The sequence below is a fragment of the Photinus pyralis genome, unplaced genomic scaffold (genome assembly GCF_008802855.1).
Source record: "Photinus pyralis isolate 1611_PpyrPB1 unplaced genomic scaffold, Ppyr1.3 Ppyr1.4_LG5, whole genome shotgun sequence".
NCBI classification, from domain to species: domain Eukaryota; kingdom Metazoa; phylum Arthropoda; class Insecta; order Coleoptera; family Lampyridae; genus Photinus; species Photinus pyralis.
In genome coordinates, this window is record NW_022170596.1 from 37,345,157 (window position 1) to 37,368,257 (window position 23,101).

The window sequence follows — 23,101 nt, forward strand, 5'->3', positions numbered from 1 at the left end:
CAAATGTCACTTACTTTTACACACTTGTTCTTTCACGGTAAGCAATCGCAATCCTCTACCTTTTATATTTAATAACATGCTCGAGAAAAATACATCAAAATAAAGTAGTACTTCGCATTTTTTAAATTTAAAAGTTTTTAATCACCGATTCTTAACCAGATTAAATTTTCTCAATCGTCCTCGTAATAGAAGCGTATATGGTTAAAATTTTTCAGAGATTTTCGTAAGTAAAAAAGATGTCATTTTGCAGTTTGCGCATGCGCACATTTGATTTTTTACTACGTGTTTCCCTTTGCGAATTACATTTCTAGTTTTCGATTTTTACTAAATGTGATATGTTTTTCTATACTAGAAGCATCTATGGTTACAAATTCGAAGAAATATTGTCATAAATAATGAAGTTGGGACTGCGCAGAATCTAATGTTTACAATATGAGATATGTTTGCCTTCGATGAAAAATGCGCTAAGAGATCAAAGCTTCACCAAATATTTGTGATAAACCACCGACTTTACGAGACGCCCTCGGCCATTTGAGATGTTGATATATCGTAATTCTATACCGATAGACAGTGCAGCGTTGCGGGTTTTAAAAAACATGTTATACATAGATATGCTCGTTTAATTGATAACCGCAACATCGTCAATAGTAATAATTATATATTTTAGCACACTAGTAAATTACAATAAGAAATTCGGAAATCTGGCTAGGGCAGGCTTAAAATTTTTCAGGGGAGGCTCAGCCTGCCCTGGCGTACCTCTGGCTACGGCCCTGTTTTGGATTTAATTTCCACGACAGTGGTTGGGTTTTGAGCTTAGGTTAAATTGAAAATTGCCATTCGGAAACGATATCTAACTTGTCATCATTTGTCGTATCTAACATCAGCAATTGTAGAGTTACCGATTAATAAAAGATTTTATAAAATCATATTTCTATTGAGATGATTGTGGCAGCAATCGTTTGTATGAAAGTCATCTGTCAGTTAAACTTATCGAATAGATAAAAGACTAACGTTAATTTATTTAGTCCAGGTAGGTACCTATATCTAAGCGATCTCTGGAGAAATTTGTTCAGATTGAGTAGTTAACATACAAAAAGTCCTGATACCTAGGCAGCGAGTGGGGGGAAAGGTGCAATTTTTGAGTTTTCCGCTCGTATATTGGGCAAACGTTCATAGGGGAAAATGTTTTAATATTAAATGAAAGTTCATACAATTCTCTTTAAGTTTTATTCTTACCACTTTTATAACAATAACTTCAACAAAACTAACAACAAAAACATTAACATTTCTCAGTAAAACCTCTGGGGCTGGTGATTCTTCTGTAGTAATTGGCATTATCACACTGCTTTGTGGGAAGGGAGGATGTGCATCAAACCACTTACTCAGTTTGGCAATATCAGCTGTATCTCTACTGCGGGAACTCCCCGCGGACCATATGCTATTCACTTGACAAACCCTCTGAGGGAAGTAACGATATCATGAGTTGCACTCATACCAACCGAGTGTGAAACACCACTGCCTCCTGTTATTCCCCCTCGGCTTTTGAAAGATCGCATCAATCTAATTGCAATGGTCATGTCCGACCAGACGGCTAACCAAAAGAGATCTCAGCGCCGCATTGTAAAGTAGCCGCTGGTGATGGTTTATGGTAAGCTCTCCATATCCTGAACATACAACTGGAAGGACTTGGCGTACTTAGGGGAAGGGGAAGTGCCCAGACGCAGGGAAGTAGGGTAGTTAAAACATTTTTAGAACCTGACTGCAATAAAACCATTTATTGTATAACTGAACCACGTGTTTGTATTGCTCTTTTCAGTATGTCTTCGCACTTAAACAATTTAGAATGTGTTAATGTACATTTTAACTAAGTTTGCTACTAATTTTCAGGACATTTCGCACTTTCACGAATCAGAACCGTTAATATGCAGATTAATTCGTCAATGTGCATTAGCGGTAACATACAGGGTAATTCAAAATTAAGTGCATAGATTTTAAGGGCGTATTTACCAGTCAAAAATAAGAATTTTTTTCATGTAATCGTATGTCCTTACTTGCTTCGTTTTTTAGATACAGGATGTAAACGTTTTTTCTAAAAAAAAATCGGTTTTTATTTATTTTATTCCCGCCAAAGTGAGGCCATTATGACGACAAATAAATCTACCAAATTTTATTTAAGTCGGCTGAAATGTTTTTGAGTAATTGATAAAAAACCGATTTTTAAAAAAAACTTACACCCTGTATCTAGAAAACGAAGCAAGTTAGGACATGCGATTATGTATATGAAAAATTTCTTATTTTTGGGTGGTAAATACGCCCTTAAAATCTTTACACTCAATTTCGAATCACCCTGTATACATATATTTATTCTTTGACTAGATAGACCATCTTAAAATACTGATCCAAAGATGTGACTCCATTCTTTTTAATCGGTTCCAATTTCTCCCAATTTTGCGACCAACCGTTTGTTGGATGAGTTTCCATTTAAGACATTCAGTCCAGGGGTTCATCAAGGAAACCAGACAAAATTCCCTGGGTCTTCCGGTATAGTAGCGGGTTAAAGGTGATGATTATTATACAATTCTCTACAACTTTTTTAAATAGAATGTCTATCTCTGATGGAACGGCTGGAAATTCGAAAAAAAGTTGCGAGAATTTAACAAACTCATTTAATATAAGAACATTTTCCCCTATAATGAACCGTTTTCAATACGCAAGCGCTCAAAAATGGTACCCGTCCCCTCCGCCCCTCGATTCGTCACCTAGACGTCTGGACTTTTAGCATGTTTATTACCGAAGCACTCTGACCAGGTTTTTAAAAGAATCGTAAAATTAATGCCGTTTCAAAAAAATTGTTTTACAAGCTATGCCGATCTGGTGGGTCAGAATCAACCCCTTAATGCGTGTTGTAAAAATGATTGATGCGTCAAGATCTTGAGGATCGTTCGGTACCTATTCAATTGTACCGCATTTTTTTAAATCAAACAACGGAGCTTAAGATTAAAATTCTCACTTTTAGTTCGATTTGAGGGTTGCTCGATTTTTTATATATGTTGTACACTAACTACCATGCACTACAGTTGAGCGATGTCAAAATTTTGAAATTAAAAACCGAAAAGTAAAATGATTATGCATTTTTTTATTTCACTTTTAATTGACTAATTTTATTGTTTGGTCCGACTTCCTTTTTACATATTTTGTTGTTTCAATTACCTACTACTCAAACAGTTATAAAATACCATGGCACATTTTCCTTTATGCTTTTTTTTTATTAACTGTAGTGTATAACAACAGAGTCGTTGGCAACAAAGTCTTCAAAAATCTTTTGTACTTGGTAGTTGGCAGTGCATATTTCAAAAAAAGAATGCATGATCAAATCATGAAAATATTCCGATAGTTTCTGATCAGAAACAAATTTTAAGGCAGTTGTGCACCTACACACGATCTTATTTACCTTTCGACCCGAAATGTCGTTTATTCAATGGAGTAAAGAAGATAGGTACGCAATAGGTATAATGCTAAAAACATTTTTGAAAGTGAAAAAATTTCCGCCGCGAAAAATTTTGTCGAATAATAACAGACAGACCAGTTTCCAATTTGCTCGATTTAGTTTACAATTGTATCAGTAGATAACACAACGAGTTAGCAATTGACGCGTCACCTACACACCTGCAAATAAATTTATGAACAAATCAATTGTGCGTGGGCTGTTGACGAAACAGGTGTGTGTTAGTGTCCTACGTGAACCATTTTACCATCGAATAAAGTCATATTTATCGAAGGGGTAAGTTTGAAATGAAATTCTAAAAACTTGGACACTATCTCCATTATTGCTTAATACCTTAGTGAAAGCAAAATTTAGTTTTTAAATACTTAATTAAGTACATGTGTGGTTTTTTCTAATTTTGTGTGATAAGATGCATTTGGATATTAATTATAATTTTGTTCATAATCGCCATGTGGCAAGTATTTCATAGCTTTTACTTTGTTTCAGTTGGACCAAAACCGACCAAAACTATCTTCAAAGCGAGATTCAAAGGTAAGTTTTTTTGAATTATTAAACGCTTACGATTTTCCTATTTTACAAAAGAAACGGAAGTTTGTATTAAAACGACAAGTGTCCTAAAATTGTTTGTGTTTAAAGTAATTGAAAGATCGTGAATTTGTTATAGTGATTTGAAGCAGTTATCCCCTTTGAGCAAGGTTTTTGGTTTAGTTCTGTACCTATTAAAGCTTAAGGTTCGACAAAAATGTTTTTAGAAAATACTTTACGCTTCACCAACTTTTATAAAAAAAATGTTTACGGAAGGGGGTGAAGGTGAAGGCGAACATTTGGTATAACGCGGAGGATAAATTTCATTACTTGTGGCTAAGGGTGGATTTATTTATGTATATTCAATACGTTCCACATCTATACGTGATCAATTGTAAGGAATATTACACCAAAGTATGTCCAATTTTCGTCAGTTATGTGAATCATTATGATAAGGACCACTGGTCCAGCCACTGCGGAAGGGGGACAGGATACTACAGCATCCCCGCCAACCACAAAACGTGATTGCAACCACTGTTTTAATATTGTACCATGCAAAAATGAGTTGATGTCGAGTGACCTTTGGAATTTTTGTTTAAATGGGAAATCGTACTTATGAACTTCCAAAGGCGACTTGACAACAACTCATTTTTGATGGTCCGTTATTTTGATTAGTATATTATGCACGGAATTACGCAATGTTGAATTCAATATCTAGTTCGGAATGTTAAATTGACTTCGACCCTCAAAAGTTCGATCATTTTGGATTTAATTTCCACGACAGTGGTTGGGTTTTGAGCTTAGGTTAAATTGAAAATTGCCATTCGGAAACGATATCTAACTTGTCATCATTTGTCGTATCTAACATCAGCAATTGTAGAGTTACCGATTAATAAAAGATTTTATAAAATCATATTTCTATTGAGATGATTGTGGCAGCAATCGTTTGTATGAAAGTCATCTGTCAGTTAAACTTATCGAATAGATAAAAGACTAACGTTAATTTATTTAGTCCAGGTAGGTACCTATATCTAAGCGATCTCTGGAGAAATTTGTTCAGATTGAGTAGTTAACATACAAAAAGTCCTGATACCTAGGCAGCGAGTGGGGGGAAAGGTGCAATTTTTGAGTTTTCCGCTCGTATATTGGGCAAACGTTCATAGGGGAAAATGTTTTAATATTAAATGAAAGTTCATACAATTCTCTTTAAGTTTTATTCTTACCACTTTTATAACAATAACTTCAACAAAACTAACAACAAAAACATTAACATTTCTCAGTAAAACCTCTGGGGCTGGTGATTCTTCTGTAGTAATTGGCATTATCACACTGCTTTGTGGGAAGGGAGGATGTGCATCAAACCACTTACTCAGTTTGGCAATATCAGCTGTATCTCTACTGCGGGAACTCCCCGCGGACCATATGCTATTCACTTGACAAACCCTCTGAGGGAAGTAACGATATCATGAGTTGCACTCATACCAACCGAGTGTGAAACACCACTGCCTCCTGTTATTCCCCCTCGGCTTTTGAAAGATCGCATCAATCTAATTGCAATGGTCATGTCCGACCAGACGGCTAACCAAAAGAGATCTCAGCGCCGCATTGTAAAGTAGCCGCTGGTGATGGTTTATGGTAAGCTCTCCATATCCTGAACATACAACTAGAAGGACTTGGCGTACTTAGGGGAAGGGGAAGTGCCCAGACGCAGGGAAGTAGGGTAGTTAAAACATTTTTAGAACCTGACTGCAATAAAACCATTTATTGTATAACTGAACCACGTGTATGTATTGCTCTTTTCAGTATGTCTTCGCACTTTAACAATTTAGAATGTGTTAATGTACATTTTAACTAAGTTTGCTACTAATTTTCAGGATATTTCGCACTTTAACGGATCAGAACCGTTAATATGCAGATTAATTCGTCAATGTGCATTAGCGGTAACATACAGGGTAATTCAAAATTAAGTGCATAGATTTTAAGGGCGTATTTACCAGTCAAAAATAAGAATTTTTTTCATGTAATCGTATGTCCTTACTTGCTTCGTTTTTTAGATACAGGATGTAAACGTTTTTTCTAAAAAAAATCGGTTTTTATTTATTTTATTCCCGCCAAAGTGAGGCCATTATGACGACAAATAAATCTACCAAATTTTATTTAAGTCGGCTGAAATGTTTTTGAGTAATTGATAAAAAACCGATTTTTAAAAAAAACTTACACCCTGTATCTAGAAAACGAAGCAAGTTAGGACATGCGATTATGTATATGAAAAATTTCTTATTTTTGGGTGGTAAATACGCCCTTAAAATCTTTACACTCAATTTCGAATCACCCTGTATACATATATTTATTCTTTGACTAGATAGACCATCTTAAAATACTGATCCAAAGATGTGACTCCATTCTTTTTAATCGGTTCCAATTTCTCCCAATTTTGCGACCAACCGTTTGTTGGATGAGTTTCCATTTAAGACATTCAGTCCAGGGGTTCATCAAGGAAACCAGACAAAATTCCCTGGGTCTTCCGGTATAGTAGCGGGTTAAAGGTGATGATTATTATACAATTCTCTACAACTTTTTTAAATAGAATGTCTATCTCTGATGGAACGGCTGGAAATTCGAAAAAAAGTTGCGAGAATTTAACAAACTCATTTAATATAAGAACATTTTCCCCTATAATGAACCGTTTTCAATACGCAAGCGCTCAAAAATGGTACCCGTCCCCTCCGCCCCTCGATTCGTCACCTAGACGTCTGGACTTTTAGCATGTTTATTACCGAAGCACTCTGACCAGGTTTTTAAAAGAATCGTAAAATTAATGCCGTTTCAAAAAAATTGTTTTACAAGCTATGCCGATCTGGTGGGTCAGAATCAACCCCTTAATGCGTGTTGTAAAAATGATTGATGCGTCAAGATCTTGAGGATCGTTCGGTACCTATTCAATTGTACCGCATTTTTTTAAATCAAACAACGGAGCTTAAGATTAAAATTCTCACTTTTAGTTCGATTTGAGGGTTGTTCGATTTTTTATATATGTTGTACACTAACTACCATGCACTACAGTTGAGCGATGTCAAAATTTTGAAATTAAAAACCGAAAAGTAAAATGATTATGCATTTTTTTATTTCACTTTTCACTTTTAATTGACTAATTTTATTGTTTGGTCCGACTTCCTTTTTACATATTTTGTTGTTTCAATTACCTACTACTCAAACAGTTATAAAATACCATGGCACATTTTCCTTTATGCTTTTTTTTTATTAACTGTAGTGTATAACAACAGAGTCGTTGGCAACAAAGTCTTCAAAAATCTTTCGTACTTGGTAGTTGGCAGTGCATATTTCAAAAAAAGAATGCATGATCAAATCATGAAAATATTCCGATAGTTTCTGATTAGAAACAAATTTTAAGGCAGTTGTGCACCTACACACGATCTTATTTACCTTTCGACCCGAAATGTCGTTTATTCAATGGAGTAAAGAAGATAGGTACGCAAAAAACATTTTTGAAAGTGAAAAAATTTCCGCCTCGAAAAATTTTGGTTAAACAGTATTTATTCATAATCTACTACGGACCACCCGAATAATAACAGACAGACCAGTTTCCAATTTGCTCGATTTAGTTTACAATTGTATCAGTAGATAACACAACGAGTTAGCAATTGACGCGTCACCTACACACCTGCAAATAAATTTATGAACAAATCAATTGTGCGTGGGCTGTTGACGAAACAGGTGTGTGTTAGTGTCCTACGTTAACCATTTTACCATCGAATAAAGTCATATTTATCGAAGGGGTAAGTTTGAAATGAAATTCTAAAAACTTGGACACTATCTCCATTATTGCTTAATGCCTTAGTGAAAGCAAAATTTAGTTTTTAAATACTTAATTAAGTACATGTGTGGTTTTTTCTAATTTTGTGTGATAAGATGCATTTGGATATTAATTATAATTTTGTTCATAATCGCCATGTGGCAAGTATTTCATAGCTTTTACTTTGTTTCAGTTGGACCAAAACCGACCAAAACTATCTTCAAAGCGAGATTCAAAGGTAAGTTTTTTTGAATTATTAAACGCTTACGATTTTCCTATTTTACAAAAGAAACGGAAGTTTGTATTAAAACGACAAGTGTCCTAAAATTGTTTGTGTTTAAAGTAATTGAAAGATCGTGAATTTGTTATAGTGATTTGAAGCAGTTATCCCCTTTGAGCAAGGTTTTTGGTTTAGTTCTGTACCTATTAAAGCTTAAGGTTCGACAAAAATGTTTTTAGAAAATACTTTACGCTTCACCAACTTTTATAAAAAAAATGTTTACGGAAGGGGGTGAAGGTGAAGGCGAACATTTGGTATAACGCGGAGGATAAATTTCATTACTTGTGGCTAAGGGTGGATTTATTTATGTATATTCAATACGTTCCACATCTATACGTGATCAATTGTAAGGAATATTACACCAAAGTATGTCCAATTTTCGTCAGTTATGTGAATCATTATGATAAGGACCACTGGTCCAGCCACTGCGGAAGGGGGACAGGATACTACAGCATCCCCGCCAACCACAAAACGTGATTGCAACCACTGTTTTAATATTGTACCATGCAAAAATGAGTTGATGTCGAGTGACCTTTGGAATTTTTGTTTAAATGGGAAATCGTACTTATGAACTTCCAAAGGCGACTTGACAACAACTCATTTTTGATGGTCCGTTATTTTGATTAGTATATTATGCACGGAATTACGCAATGTTGAATTCAATATCTAGTTCGGAATGTTAAATTGACTTCGACCCTCAAAAGTTCGATCATTTTGGATTTAATTTCCACGACAGTGGTTGGGTTTTGAGCTTAGGTTAAATTGAAAATTGCCATTCGGAAACGATATCTAACTTGTCATCATTTGTCGTATCTAACATCAGCAATTGTAGAGTTACCGATTAATAAAAGATTTTATAAAATCATATTTCTATTGAGATGATTGTGGCAGAAATCGTTTGTATGAAAGTCATCTGTCAGTTAAACTTATCGAATAGATAAAAGACTAACGTTAATTTATTTAGTCCAGGTAGGTACCTATATCTAAGCGATCTCTGGAGAAATTTGTTCAGATTGAGTAGTTAACATACAAAAAGTCCTGATACCTAGGCAGCGAGTGGGGGGAAAGGTGCAATTTTTGAGTTTTCCGCTCGTATATTGGGCAAACGTTCATAGGGGAAAATGTTTTAATATTAAATGAAAGTTCATACAATTCTCTTTAAGTTTTATTCTTACCACTTTTATAACAATAACTTCAACAAAACTAACAACAAAAACATTAACATTTCTCAGTAAAACCTCTGGGGCTGGTGATTCTTCTGTAGTAATTGGCATTATCACACTGCTTTGTGGGAAGGGAGGATGTGCATCAAACCACTTACTCAGTTTGGCAATATCAGCTGTATCTCTACTGCGGGAACTCCCCGCGGACCATATGCTATTCACTTGACAAACCCTCTGAGGGAAGTAACGATATCATGAGTTGCACTCATACCAACCGAGTGTGAAACACCACTGCCTCCTGTTATTCCCCCTCGGCTTTTGAAAGATCGCATCAATCTAATTGCAATGGTCATGTCCGACCAGACGGCTAACCAAAAGAGATCTCAGCGCCGCATTGTAAAGTAGCCGCTGGTGATGGTTTATGGTAAGCTCTCCATATCCTGAACATACAACTAGAAGGACTTGGCGTACTTAGGGGAAGGGGAAGTGCCCAGACGCAGGGAAGTAGGGTAGTTAAAACATTTTTAGAACCTGACTGCAATAAAACCATTTATTGTATAACTGAACCACGTGTATGTATTGCTCTTTTCAGTATGTCTTCGCACTTTAACAATTTAGAATGTGTTAATGTACATTTTAACTAAGTTTGCTACTAATTTTCAGGATATTTCGCACTTTAACGGATCAGAACCGTTAATATGCAGATTAATTCGTCAATGTGCATTAGCGGTAACATACAGGGTAATTCAAAATTAAGTGCATAGATTTTAAGGGCGTATTTACCAGTCAAAAATAAGAATTTTTTTCATGTAATCGTATGTCCTTACTTGCTTCGTTTTTTAGATACAGGATGTAAACGTTTTTTCTAAAAAAAATCGGTTTTTATTTATTTTATTCCCGCCAAAGTGAGGCCATTATGACGACAAATAAATCTACCAAATTTTATTTAAGTCGGCTGAAATGTTTTTGAGTAATTGATAAAAAACCGATTTTTAAAAAAAACTTACACCCTGTATCTAGAAAACGAAGCAAGTTAGGACATGCGATTATGTATATGAAAAATTTCTTATTTTTGGGTGGTAAATACGCCCTTAAAATCTTTACACTCAATTTCGAATCACCCTGTATACATATATTTATTCTTTGACTAGATAGACCATCTTAAAATACTGATCCAAAGATGTGACTCCATTCTTTTTAATCGGTTCCAATTTCTCCCAATTTTGCGACCAACCGTTTGTTGGATGAGTTTCCATTTAAGACATTCAGTCCAGGGGTTCATCAAGGAAACCAGACAAAATTCCCTGGGTCTTCCGGTATAGTAGCGGGTCAAAGGTGATGATTATTATACAATTCTCTACAACTTTTTTAAATAGAATGTCTATCTCTGATGGAACGGCTGGAAATTCGAAAAAAAGTTGCGAGAATTTAATAAACTCATTTAATATAAGAACATTTTCCCCTATAATGAACCGTTTTCAATACGCAAGCGCTCAAAAATGGTACCCGTCCCCCCCGCCCCTCGATTCGTCACCTAGACGTCTGGACTTTTAGCATGTTTATTACCGAAGCACTCTGACCAGGTTTTTAAAAGAATCGTAAAATTAATGCCGTTTCAAAAAAATTGTTTTACAAGCTATGCCGATCTGGTGGGTCAGAATCAACCCCTTAATGCGTGTTGTAAAAATGATTGATGCGTCAAGATCTTGAGGATCGTTCGGTACCTATTCAATTGTACCGCATTTTTTTAAATCAAACAACGGAGCTTAAGATTAAAATTCTCACTTTTAGTTCGATTTGAGGGTTGTTCGATTTTTTATATATGTTGTACACTAACTACCATGCACTACAGTTGAGCGATGTCAAAATTTTGAAATTAAAAACCGAAAAGTAAAATGATTATGCATTTTTTTATTTCACTTTTAATTGACTAATTTTATTGTTTGGTCCGACTTCCTTTTTACATATTTTGTTGTTTCAATTACCTACTACTCAAACAGTTATAAAATACCATGGCACATTTTCCTTTATGCTTTTTTTTTATTAACTGTAGTGTATAACAACAGAGTCGTTGGCAACAAAGTCTTCAAAAATCTTTTGTACTTGGTAGTTGGCAGTGCATATTTCAAAAAAAGAATGCATGATCAAATCATGAAAATATTCCGATAGTTTCTGATCAGAAACAAATTTTAAGGCAGTTGTGCACCTACACACGATCTTATTTACCTTTCGACCCGAAATGTCGTTTATTCAATGGAGTAAAGAAGATAGGTACGCAATAGGTATAATGCTAAAAACATTTTTGAAAGTGAAAAAATTTCCGCCTCGAAAAATTTTGGTTAAACAGTATTTATTCATAATCTACTACGGACCACTCGAATAATAACAGACAGACCAGTTTCCAATTTACTCGATTTAGTTTACAATTGTATCAGTAGATAACACAACGAGTTAGCAATTGACGCGTCACCTACACACCTGCAAATAAATTTATGAACAAATCAATTGTGCGTGGGCTGTTGACGAAACAGGTGTGTGTTAGTGTCCTACGTTAACCATTTTACCATCGAATAAAGTCATATTTATCGAAGGGGTAAGTTTGAAATGAAATTCTAAAAACCTGGACACTATCTCCATTATTGCTTAATGCCTTAGTGAAAGCAAAATTTAGTTTTTAAATACTAAATTAAATGCACATGTGGTTTCTTCTAATTTTGTGTGATAAGATTCATTTGGATATTAATTATAATTCTGTTCATAATCGCCATGTGGCAAGTATTTCATAGCTTTTACTTTGTTTTAGTTGGACCAAAACTATCTACAAAGCGAGCTTCAAAGGTGAGTTTTTTTGAATTATTAAACGCTTGCGATGTTCCCATTGCGCAAAAGAAACGGTAGTTTGTACTAAAACGACAAGTGTCCTAACATTCTTTGCGTAAAGTTAAAATTAAAAATTTTTTCCCTCTTGTTCAGTCCATCCGGGGACACACTGTATATTATGCACTGAATTACGCCATGTTAAATTTAATATCTGGTTCGGAATGGGAAATTGACTTCGAATGAAACCCTCAAAAGTTCGATCATTTTGAATTTAATTTCCACGTCGTAGGTTGGGTTTGGAGGTTAAATTGAAAATTACCGTTCGCAAACGACATCTAACTTATCATCATTTGTCGTATCTAACATCGGCAATTGTATAGGTACCCATTAATAAACGATTTTATAAAATCATAATTCTATTGAGATGATTGTTCGAGCAATCGTTTGTATAAAAGTCATATGTTAGTTAAACTTATTGAATAGATGAAAGACTGACTTTATAACACATTTAGTCCAGTCAACCAAGCAGGTGTAGCGTGTGTGAGCAGGTACCTAAGCGATATTTTAAGAAATTTGTTCACAGTGCTTACAAAAAGTCCTGATGCCTAGGTGGCAAGTGGAGGGAAAGGCATAGTTTTTTTTTTGGCTTGGACTATTTGTCATTCGGCCAGTCGCATGGTGGTTATTTATTTATGATTTTTTTATAGCCGTATATTTGCTTCATAATTTTACATTTTCCCCTATGATGAACCATTTTCAATACATAATCGGAAAATTCAAAAATGGTACCTGTCACCTCGTCCCTCAACTCCCCACCTAGGTGTCGGGACTTTTAGCATGTTCATTACCGAAGCACCGAATCGTAAAACTAATGCCGATTCAAAAAAATTATTTTACAAGCTATGCTGATTTGGTGGGACAGAATCAACCCCTTAAGGTGTGTTTTAGAAATGATGGATGCGTGAAGATCTCGAGGACCGTTCGGTATTCAGTTGTACCGGATCTTTTTAAATCAAATAAAAGAGCTTAAGATCAAAATTCTCACTTTTAGTTCGATTTGGGGGTTTACTTGATTTTTTATGAAACATTATGCTGGAGAACGGGTATGTCATACGTTTTATCCATCTTGGAATTGATTGAACTTTAGTTTGTATTAGCCAAACTCACACTCTGGTTACTATTTTGTACACTAACTATCACTACAGTTGACCGATGTCAAAATTTTGAAATTCAAAACCGAAAAGTAAAATTATTATGCATTTTTTTATTTCAGTTTTCACTTTAATATTTTTGATTCTGTATTCTATATTTAAGAGTCGAATCATCCGGGGGTGAATTTTTAGGGACGAATTTTCTGAAGGCGAAATTAGCGGACTAAATCTTTCTACAACCAATTTGATCTTTGGATATCGAAATAAAGAGTTTGGACCTGTTTTCAACCAAATTCATTGCATAAGTAACGATGAAAATTTACGTTATCTTAAATCAAATTAACGTCCCGGCAGTATTCTTTGGTCTCGAACATCTGTGGTGATATAGTACATTAAAAATGGTGTAAAAATTCCGTTGATCTGGGCAAAATTACAACAGAAATGATTCTTTTTGCATGTTATTTTGAGAAGTTATATTTTAACGTATGCAAAATCCCCGGAAATTAGTCAAAGTTTAAGATGTCGGATAAATGTTGTATTTCCTTATTTAAACATTTATAACTTCTTGATTTCAATCAAATGCGTCTCAAATGTTTAAAATATAAACATAAGTATAAAGAAATAGCCACTGACACCATTTTTTTAAATCGCAGCCATTTAAATATTTATGTATTTAGCTTTGAAATATTAAAATGGCGGACATTTTGATAATAATGAAATACAGTGTATGGTTATTTTTTGTACTTTTATTTATGTATATAAATGAGATGATGGTGGGTTTGATCACTCACATTACTATTATACAGAGAAAGCCTTATTACATATTAGAATCCATTATTTCGAATTGACCCATTTTTCATTATTGAACAAAGATTAAAACGATTTGGCTGTTTTTTTCAAAATTTCGATTTCTTCATCTTGTACTCGCTGTGTATAATATTTTCACAACTTGCTCATTGACACTGACCACATGAACTATAGTAGGTACTTTGTCAATACTATTTTAATACGTAAGTGCGTTGTATCCTGACTTTCCACAAAAAATACATATACCATTATCCTCAACCTGACAGGGATTAAAAGTTTGTTGAGCTAAGGAAACTATAGTGCGATTACTTTCCAATATGGAATATTCTTGAGGAGGTGTCACATCCTGTATACGAATGTATCAAGAATAAATCCTTCTCAAGCATTGATATCAGAAATGATATTCTGTTTGGAAAATTATTTATCACTTCTGAAAAACAGCACGTGGTACTATGTTTGATTACACCAATAAATCAGCAATATCAATAATAATTTAATGATTCGCAAAAGTACAATGTAAATGGCATGCTTTAATACATAAGACCTTTTCTGAATGCCATTTAAATATTTCAAACCTATATTCCTATATTATTTAAATAGCCGTAATCAGTGGTTATTTCTTATACTTTTATCTTTGTATTTTAAACATTTTTGCTTATTTTTTGTTCATTGAAATAACAAAGTTATGAATTTTTAAATGAAAAATACAGAGTAAGCCGCCATCTAGGATGTTGACTGATTTCCTGCCTGCGGATTTTGAATATGTTAAAACAGGCACTTCTCACAGTACAATGCAAAAAGAATCATTAATTTGTTGTTGCAATTTTGCTCAGGTCATAATTTATTTTTACTGCACTAATAGTGATTGTCAAAGACTAAAAATATCATTAGGGAATTCTGACAGACAGACCGAAAGTATTATATTTTATAAAGAACGGTTTTACTTCTTATATACCATAATCAACAAAAAGACTCTATGGGTTTTGTTTTTGATTGTAGAAATAATTATATTTTTACGCTTTCAACTTTTGATATAATAGGTTCAGCATTTTCCGCATCCATTGCACATTTAACCATATGCTTAATTCGGCCCCTGATGGTCAAAAGTGTTTTGCATGCATCCATTTCGCTAAAAAACACAATACACCCCCATAGCCATTTTTTAATATATGCTCAACAGATTATGTTGGAATGTATTTAAAATAATATGCAAGCGACTTTACTACCTATCTAACAAGTATCGGTAATCTTAATTACTTCATCTGTTAATGAAGCTACCGTTGCCGTATCTTCATCAGCTCGCCTTCATGGTAATATTGTGATTACTGAGCATGAAATGAGCCCTATTCATAGTACCACAGGTGCGAAAAAGGAAAACGTGCTTAGGTTTAAATTTGTCTTGTGCGTAGTGAATCAATCTTTAACATTGCTACGGTTAGATTACCGAAGTAGTTTTTATGCGACCGTGTATAAAAAAACCTCAATTTGTTTAAGCCAACGTTAAAGAATAAACCTTCCCCTATCAGCAATAATATAATATCATAATCACACCAGCAATAAATTGAGTTCTGAAATAGTTATTTGTACAACTAGAGAAGAAAGTGTTTCTCAACTCGTGTGTCAAAGTTTGAACTCGAGTGGAAAAACTCCACTTTCTTCTTAAGTTTTACACATAATTTTTTCTGAAATAGAAAAATGTTGCAGTTTGACACATAGCAATCTAGATAGGGATATGTTTCAATTCTAAACGTCATTATTAAGATTAACGCAGCAATTGTTTTTTACTTTCATCACTAGAGAGGAAAATCACATTTTCTTCACTCTTTTTAGGGACGAAAGTGGTTGTTTCTAAAGTAGTTACATAAAAATAATAAATTTATTTCATGCTGTGAAAATTCAGCATTGCGTCTTCAAGAAACCGGAGTGGTTTATTTTGATTGACATTTGAATTTTTGCCAAATACGTACCTATATCAGTCAAAATAAACTATGCAGTTTCTTCATACCGTTAGCATTTAATATCAAAAATAGCACATATTAGCAAAAATAGCAATAGGGATTTTCATTTCTACCTTGAATATGACAATGTAAATTTGAAAGTGTTTCTCAATAAGACTTCTTAATAACGTTTTTACCGTTGGATCATGATCACATAGGTCGTGAAGTTTTCAAAAATTACTTAACATTTTTGCCACGCATTTTTCTATCTTAGATAAATTTAATTTAAGGGTATCGAAACTTAATTATTGATACTTGCCTGTGTCTGAAGAAGAAGCATACTTGACTGGGGACTGCTTGAGGCGGAAGGCTGCGCGCTCGCAGCCACCAGTGGGGCACCTGATACTTCGCCTTGTATTAAAACTGTACCTGCAAAGATGAACACCCATGAGACATCATCTCATTTTTTATAATCATTGCGTTAACAAACCATTAGTGCATGTGGTAGCAAGCATTATTTCTACATTACAGCGACCAAATCGGTAGTCTATTCACGTAAATTTTTACAACGCACTAATTGAAAATTTTGAAAAAGTTACGACATAATTACAATACTAAGCCTCTATGATTACAAGGCGGTGATCTACAAAACGAATGCGATACATTACGATGTATATATAATTATTTCCGTACGTGTTCATTACCGTAGTTTTTCTGACCGAGGCGAATCGCGAAATGTTCGACTCGCGAATAAACTTACCGATGATGTAGTTACGGCTTTTATACTAGAGATATTATAGATATAGGCGAGCTTGTGTATTAGATATGATTATCCCATGAGACTTTAAAAGTCAGTGATATTTAAAGCCCCCGTAGTAATCAGGGCGGCTATGAAACGCAAAGTTATGGCCCGTAACGAAACGCCCTGAATAGGGTCGAGTATAACCCCATACTTGATTAAGTGAGGATTTATGTCGTAAATAGAAAGAAAGCATATTGTGACGTTCCGTTTTTCGAGTGTCGGTTTTATTAATTTGCTAAATCGAGTTTTGATTGCCGGAAAATCCATTGGGAAATTAAGGTGAATCATAAAGCTTCCGTTTATTTTCTACTTTGGTCCCATTGAGAACAAAAAGCTTTATTAGCACACTTTGACGATTCCAGTTACCAACCTTGTTTTTTGTAATTACGCAGTTTAACTGCCCCTGTTGAAGTCCCATGGTCTCCAGTCTCGTCTTCAGTCCACGTTTTCAATTGGTATAGCCATAATGAACATACAGGACTTTCCGACTGCACCGTCATAAAATTGAGCAAGCTCTATCAAAAGAGAGATAAGAATGCTCGGCTGTAACGCAAACATATTCAATAAAATGTTGTGCCCCCCCCCCTCCTCGATCCTCGATACTTTGGAGAAACCCAGAGTGTAAAACCGCTATTAAGGACCCCAAAAAAGCTTTCCGCAATTACAGAAAGAACTCCAGTGAAGAAAATGGCATCCTGTTAAAAAATGAGAGCTGTAGATCGTGGTACGGTTAAAAAACAGTAAAAGGGACAGCTGGGTTTCAACAATCAACGAGAGCATAATTCTGTTCATAGTAATCAGGGGTGGATGGGAACCATAAAGCGATCCGTGAAATACACATTGTCGGCAAAAAATTGTTATGGTATGCCTATAAAAGTGTACAATAAATTGCCTAGAAAGATTAAAAACATTCTATCAGCTTTACATTTTAAAAACGCGGTGACAAAGATGCTTATTGAAAAAAGTTATTATTCCCTTAAGGAATATTTAGATTATAAACCAATTCGAATTTGTATGTTCTATTTCTTTTGTTATTTGTGTTTACTGACTGTATTTCTATTGTAATGAGTAATGAGTTATCCCACAACGATCAAGTTCAAGGGACGAATAAAAATTATTATTATTATTATTATTATACCTACCTATCGGCCCACTTTGTGGGTGGAGGAGAGGATACTCAATGCCCCCTAACTTTAAAACATTAATGCTTTTTCTAACACTGATTGTTGATAATTATTTCCCAACAACATAAATGCTTCTAGATTATTGTTACACAATCTGTTCCTTAATCGATTTTTTATACATTTCAGAATTGCAAAAGAATAAGTTAACAGGTACTGATGTGCATTAGCGAGTGCCGAATATTAGAACGTAAATTTCAGTACGTAATTTATTTATTCACAATTAATCATTTAATCAATTAATTAATTTATGAGTCTAACACTACTTTTACTGATGTGCATTAGCGAGTACCGAATATTAGAACGTAAATTTCAGTACGTAATTTATTTATTCACAATTAATCATTTAATCAATTAATTAATTTATGAGTCTAACACTACTTTTACTGATGTGCATTAGCGAGTACCGAATATTAGAACGTAAATTTCAGTACGTAATTTATTTATTCACGATTAATCATTTAATTAATTAATTAATTTATTTATTACTTCGGTGTTGAAATTGGAACTAACCGAAATTCTTCTTCTTTCATGGCGTCTTGGGATTTCTAGAATATTGGCTACCATGTTTCTTGCTATAAATTCTACTGGTAATCGCACTACAATAACAGTATCTAGAACATTTTTGACAACTATCACAAACGGCATTTTTAAAGAAATCATCTATGTACATTTTGTTTTTTACCTGTATCGTTCGAAAGCAATGTGGTCGACAATTTTCATACATTTTTTTTCAAGAAATCCCCGACAGGATCTTAAAATTTCTTCTCGTAATCGAACTGGTGTTGTAAGATCATTAAATGGTAACATTCTTTTCCAACGTTTTTCCAGTAGATGATTGGGCAATATGCTTCATTTTTAATATCAGGGAAATTATGTGAATTTAAAGAGGAAAGATCCAAACATAAAGCTGTATACTTTGTGAAAGTCGATTCAATGGCTTGATTTTGAGAGTCTGAACATAGCAATGATCAATTGTCTTCCAATTTACTCATTTAAATATCCTTATTAGTTGTTTCATTTTTAGCGCATCATTTAGCGTAGTGTGATTAACAACTTAATGAATGCGATCAGCGACATCTGGGCGCCATCCCCGAGCGTGTTGTACTAACGTGTTGATTTTTCCTATTTTCTTCTACAGAGTTGGTCCGATTGTTTTGTAACGCCCGCGCCTTCGAGGGATAGTCGACTGTGGGAACCCAAAAGTTTCTTAAGAGCTCGAATCGCGGTCTCTCTTTCTCGGGTCGCCAATAAAAGGTCGTTTTTAGTTCATTCGAGAATAGGATTTTTTTCTGCGCTATCCGTTGGCAACATCATGGATCTCGACTCAAAAGACTCAAACGCACCAGCCCATATCGCTTTCCCCGTGACCAATTTTTTGGCCAATTCAAAGGTACCACGATTTCCCAACCACCCTACAGTCCTGACCTAGCTCCCCGCACGTTTTTCTGTTCCCTCGCTTGAAAACTCCTTTGGAAGGTCATCATTTCGGAACAGTAGGAATGTCAAAGAGGTTCTTTGCACCCAGGCTCTAAAGGAGATTCCGAAGGAGTCCTTCCATGACGCCTTTGATGCCTGAAAATCTCGCTGAAAGCTCTGTATCAATGCGGGGGGGGGGATATTTTGAAAACTTTTAATGTTGTAGAAGGACCTAGAAGTCCTCGTGTGAGATCGAAGGGACTTCAGCGCATTTTTGTGTGGCAGATCAGTATTCTATTAGCCACTTTTGACTCAACCATGAATAAAAGATCTTGTCGAAGGATACCACATTCCCTTTGACGGTACCCACTTCCGACGTCCCGTTCACCCGAAATTCGCGTTTGAAGATTTGACTACACCATCAGTAAGATAGTGTCGGGGGCTACCACATTCCCTTTGACGGTACCCACTTCCGACGTCCCGTTCACCCGCAATTCGCGTTTGCAGATTTTTCTCCACCATCAGTTGGATCTTGTCGGAGGCTACCACATTTCCTTTTTCGTTACATACTTATATTACACCCACATTTAGGTGGATCTCGCTAAAAACCTTCCACAAGATAGTACTTAATTTTTGGGGGGCACTTCTCATTGCTCGAGCTTCTATTGGCGACACGAGAAAGAGAGACAGCCATTCGAGATTTACGAAACGTTAAAACGCGTGACAGAATTCGCAACGGAAGGTAAAAGGCGCCCGAAGTTGGCTACCTCTCGAAGACGCGCGCGCGCCTTGCAAAAGGTCGTTAATTTCGCCCCTAGGCCAAAAAACAAAATTCCGCCACGCACGAGTTTTGCGCGTTTATAACATCTTTCCGACGACACCAATTTGAAAAGAATCGGACCAAAACTGTAGTAGAAGATAGGAAAAAACTGAAAAACTTTCACGTTAGTATACTACGCTCGAGGACGACGCCCAGATGTCGCCAACCCCACATCATGTAGCCCTGTCCCCAAGGTTTACAAATTACACGGCTTTGTAGATACACGTACACCCGTTGCCTTTCTACAAGAGTTCTTCTACGCGCCCACATTTGCTGCCAGCCAGCCGACCAGCCAGCCGACCAGCCAGCCAGCCAGCCAGCGAAAGTGAGATTAAAAGCTACTTTTTACAAATAAATTTGCAAAAATGCGCTAAAAACGTTGCTTTGAAGGTATATTCGGTGTTCCTTACAAAATGTTCACCCTGTATAACGGGATAAAAACGTAACCGGTTTGGAAGTTACTACAAATTTTCAATTTTTGGTGGTCAACATTTTGTTTAAATCGAAATATATGGATGACACTTGTAATCTGAAGCGCATCGCTCTGCAGTAGGGGGTTACATGGTATTTGGTTTCCATTGCAAAGAGTAGATACAGAATTGGGATCATTCGGTCTTCTTAATTAACGTAGAAAAAAGCGAAAGTAAAATTTATAGCTTCAAACGCCCCGTTTCTTTCTTCTTCTCTGTTCTCACTACAACCCCTAATATCCTCTACCATCAAACCGAATGCCCTTCTAAAAGTAAGGGAAAGCGAGACCGCTACTTACCCCAATAAAAATGCGTTCGGAATCAATTTGTGTTCAAAATAAAACAATCCGTTTCCAAAAACCGACATCTACCTTTTTATGAGGGGAAATGAGGGCAATGTACTTAATTGTTAAAAAGAGTTAATACTGTGCTAGCCCTTTTTTGATATCTGGTGTGATTTAACTGATTTAAAGAAACATGAGAAGTTCATTTTTTAATTAAATGTTTAAAAGACCTAACCATATTTTGTTTTGGCGAAAATGTAAATAATACGAGGAGTATTTGCCGTCAGGAACTCTTATCACATCCTTCTGAATAGTAAGCGTCGTAACGTGCTTGGAATATCAAGATGTGCGAGAATTTTAGATTGAAATGAACAATTGAGCATGGTCACTTTCTTCCCCAAATTATAAACTGGAAGCAATGTGACCGTTGAACTTATAAAAGGTAAAAGAAGCTTATACCCCCAAATTAATGAAAAATCAGATCACTTTTAAGAGCTTCGTTGTTTTTTTGTTCAAAGACCGACAAAGGCTAGATCGGGACCTTTTCCGTCCTCATTTAGGGGTGCACGTCTTTTGTGTAGAAATCAAAATGTGAATGGGCATACCCGAACATTGTGTTTCTGAAAAGAAGAAACATAAATTTAGGACTTTTACCCTCAGACTAAACATTTTCAAATCTTGGTGACAAAATATGCATCCCTCGTACAAGAACAGGCTCATGTTTCTAGGGTATTAATTCGGATTCATAGACGCATGAGGAAATGTTTCTGCGCGTTTCGACTTTTACGATCTTGAATAAATGGCGTGAAATTTTATGAAAAATTAAAAATATTTTTCAGCACTTTTGAGTGTCATAATATTGCAATTTTATAGGGGTATAATTTCATGGTGTTTTCTATGCGTAAAATCTTGTTTTATTACATTTGAATTGCGAGCCAGAGGGGCTCCCATTTTAAAATTTGCATGATCGCATAAAACTACACGATACGCTTTATTAATTAGTTACTAAAAATAACATTTGCGTAGTGTAGTTGCTGTAATATGTATATTCAAAATGATCACATTAGGGAAGTCGTTAACTTGGCATACCGTAGATTGGCGAAAATGGCTGTTTTTCAATATAAAATCGACGGGGGGGCGCGTACAAACAGCTGGAAGCGATGGTATATTTTAAAGTTTACCTCAAATTAAGTGTAATTTAAACGTGGTTTTACGATTAATAAACGGTTTATGAGTTTTGCTGTAAATAATATTATAGTGTAACTCTTAGTTTCTCTTTCCCGATACTCAACAACAATATTCTCTCGATCGTGAGAAAAATTACATAAAAACAATTAACACAGAAATCGAGCGCTCGCATTCTGACCGAGCGTTGAAATCTCCCATGTTTTTTACAACGGACACCGTCTAATTTTATAACGTAAGCTGTATAATTTAGCTGCGTTTCCCAACACTTTATTTATTATATTAAAAATCGTCAATCGCGATGATTACGTAAGGGAGCTTTCTTCAACTTGCCTAAGAATATAAGGGACCGCAATATCGTAGTTATTAATTATCCGCGGGTTTGCGTTACATAAGCGCGAGCATGATTAAATAGGCGCTAACTAGGTAAAAGTACATTGTTTATCCCATTGTAACCGAATCGCCGTGGTTACGAAATTAACTCGAGGGTGTGCGAGTTTTATACGTGTCGATGAGAGATTTATACACTTCCGTAAGACGTGATCCAAAATGCACTATACAAAATAACAAAAGCCAAATTTGTTGTTCGTATATACTTTGCGGTGGTAACTTTCACTCTCTACGCCCTAGGCGAAACCATAATTCACAGCGTGTAGTTTTAATATAACCTCATCTCCTCTCTTAATTACATTTTAAGCAAATTGCCAAAGCGTTCCACTTTGCATGCGGCAACCATTTTTCACTTCCAGGTTTTCAATTTTTGTACGTCGAGAAAATGCGCGATTCGCTCAAGTAACCTTGGTTAATAACGCCGCCGTGCATTGTTGATCCGACTTCTAACGGTATCCGACAATTACTAATGTAGATTAATTTAATTAAATGGACTCGATAATTAGATGCGGACCCACCCATTTAAATGAACTATTGGTACATTATTT

General features: G+C 35.3%; 1 protein-coding gene across 2 annotated transcripts in view; it reads right to left on the reverse strand.

Annotated features, from left to right (window-relative positions):
* Positions 1–23,101, reverse strand: part of LOC116171930 (probable nuclear hormone receptor HR38) — an 81,135-nt gene that overhangs the window by 17,525 nt on the left and 40,509 nt on the right. Inside the window, exons 1-2 of one of the 2 annotated variants that reach the window (XM_031488980.1) lie at positions 16,493–16,615; positions 16,322–16,431 (exon numbers count right to left, since the gene is read on the reverse strand). In XM_031488980.1, coding sequence (XP_031344840.1) covers positions 16,322–16,431; positions 16,493–16,517 — 135 coding nt within the window. In that variant the 5' untranslated portion in view covers positions 16,518–16,615. Of the gene's footprint in view, positions 1–16,321; positions 16,432–16,492; positions 16,616–23,101 lie in introns of those variants that run through there. The other variant, XM_031488979.1, reaches the window with a different exon arrangement.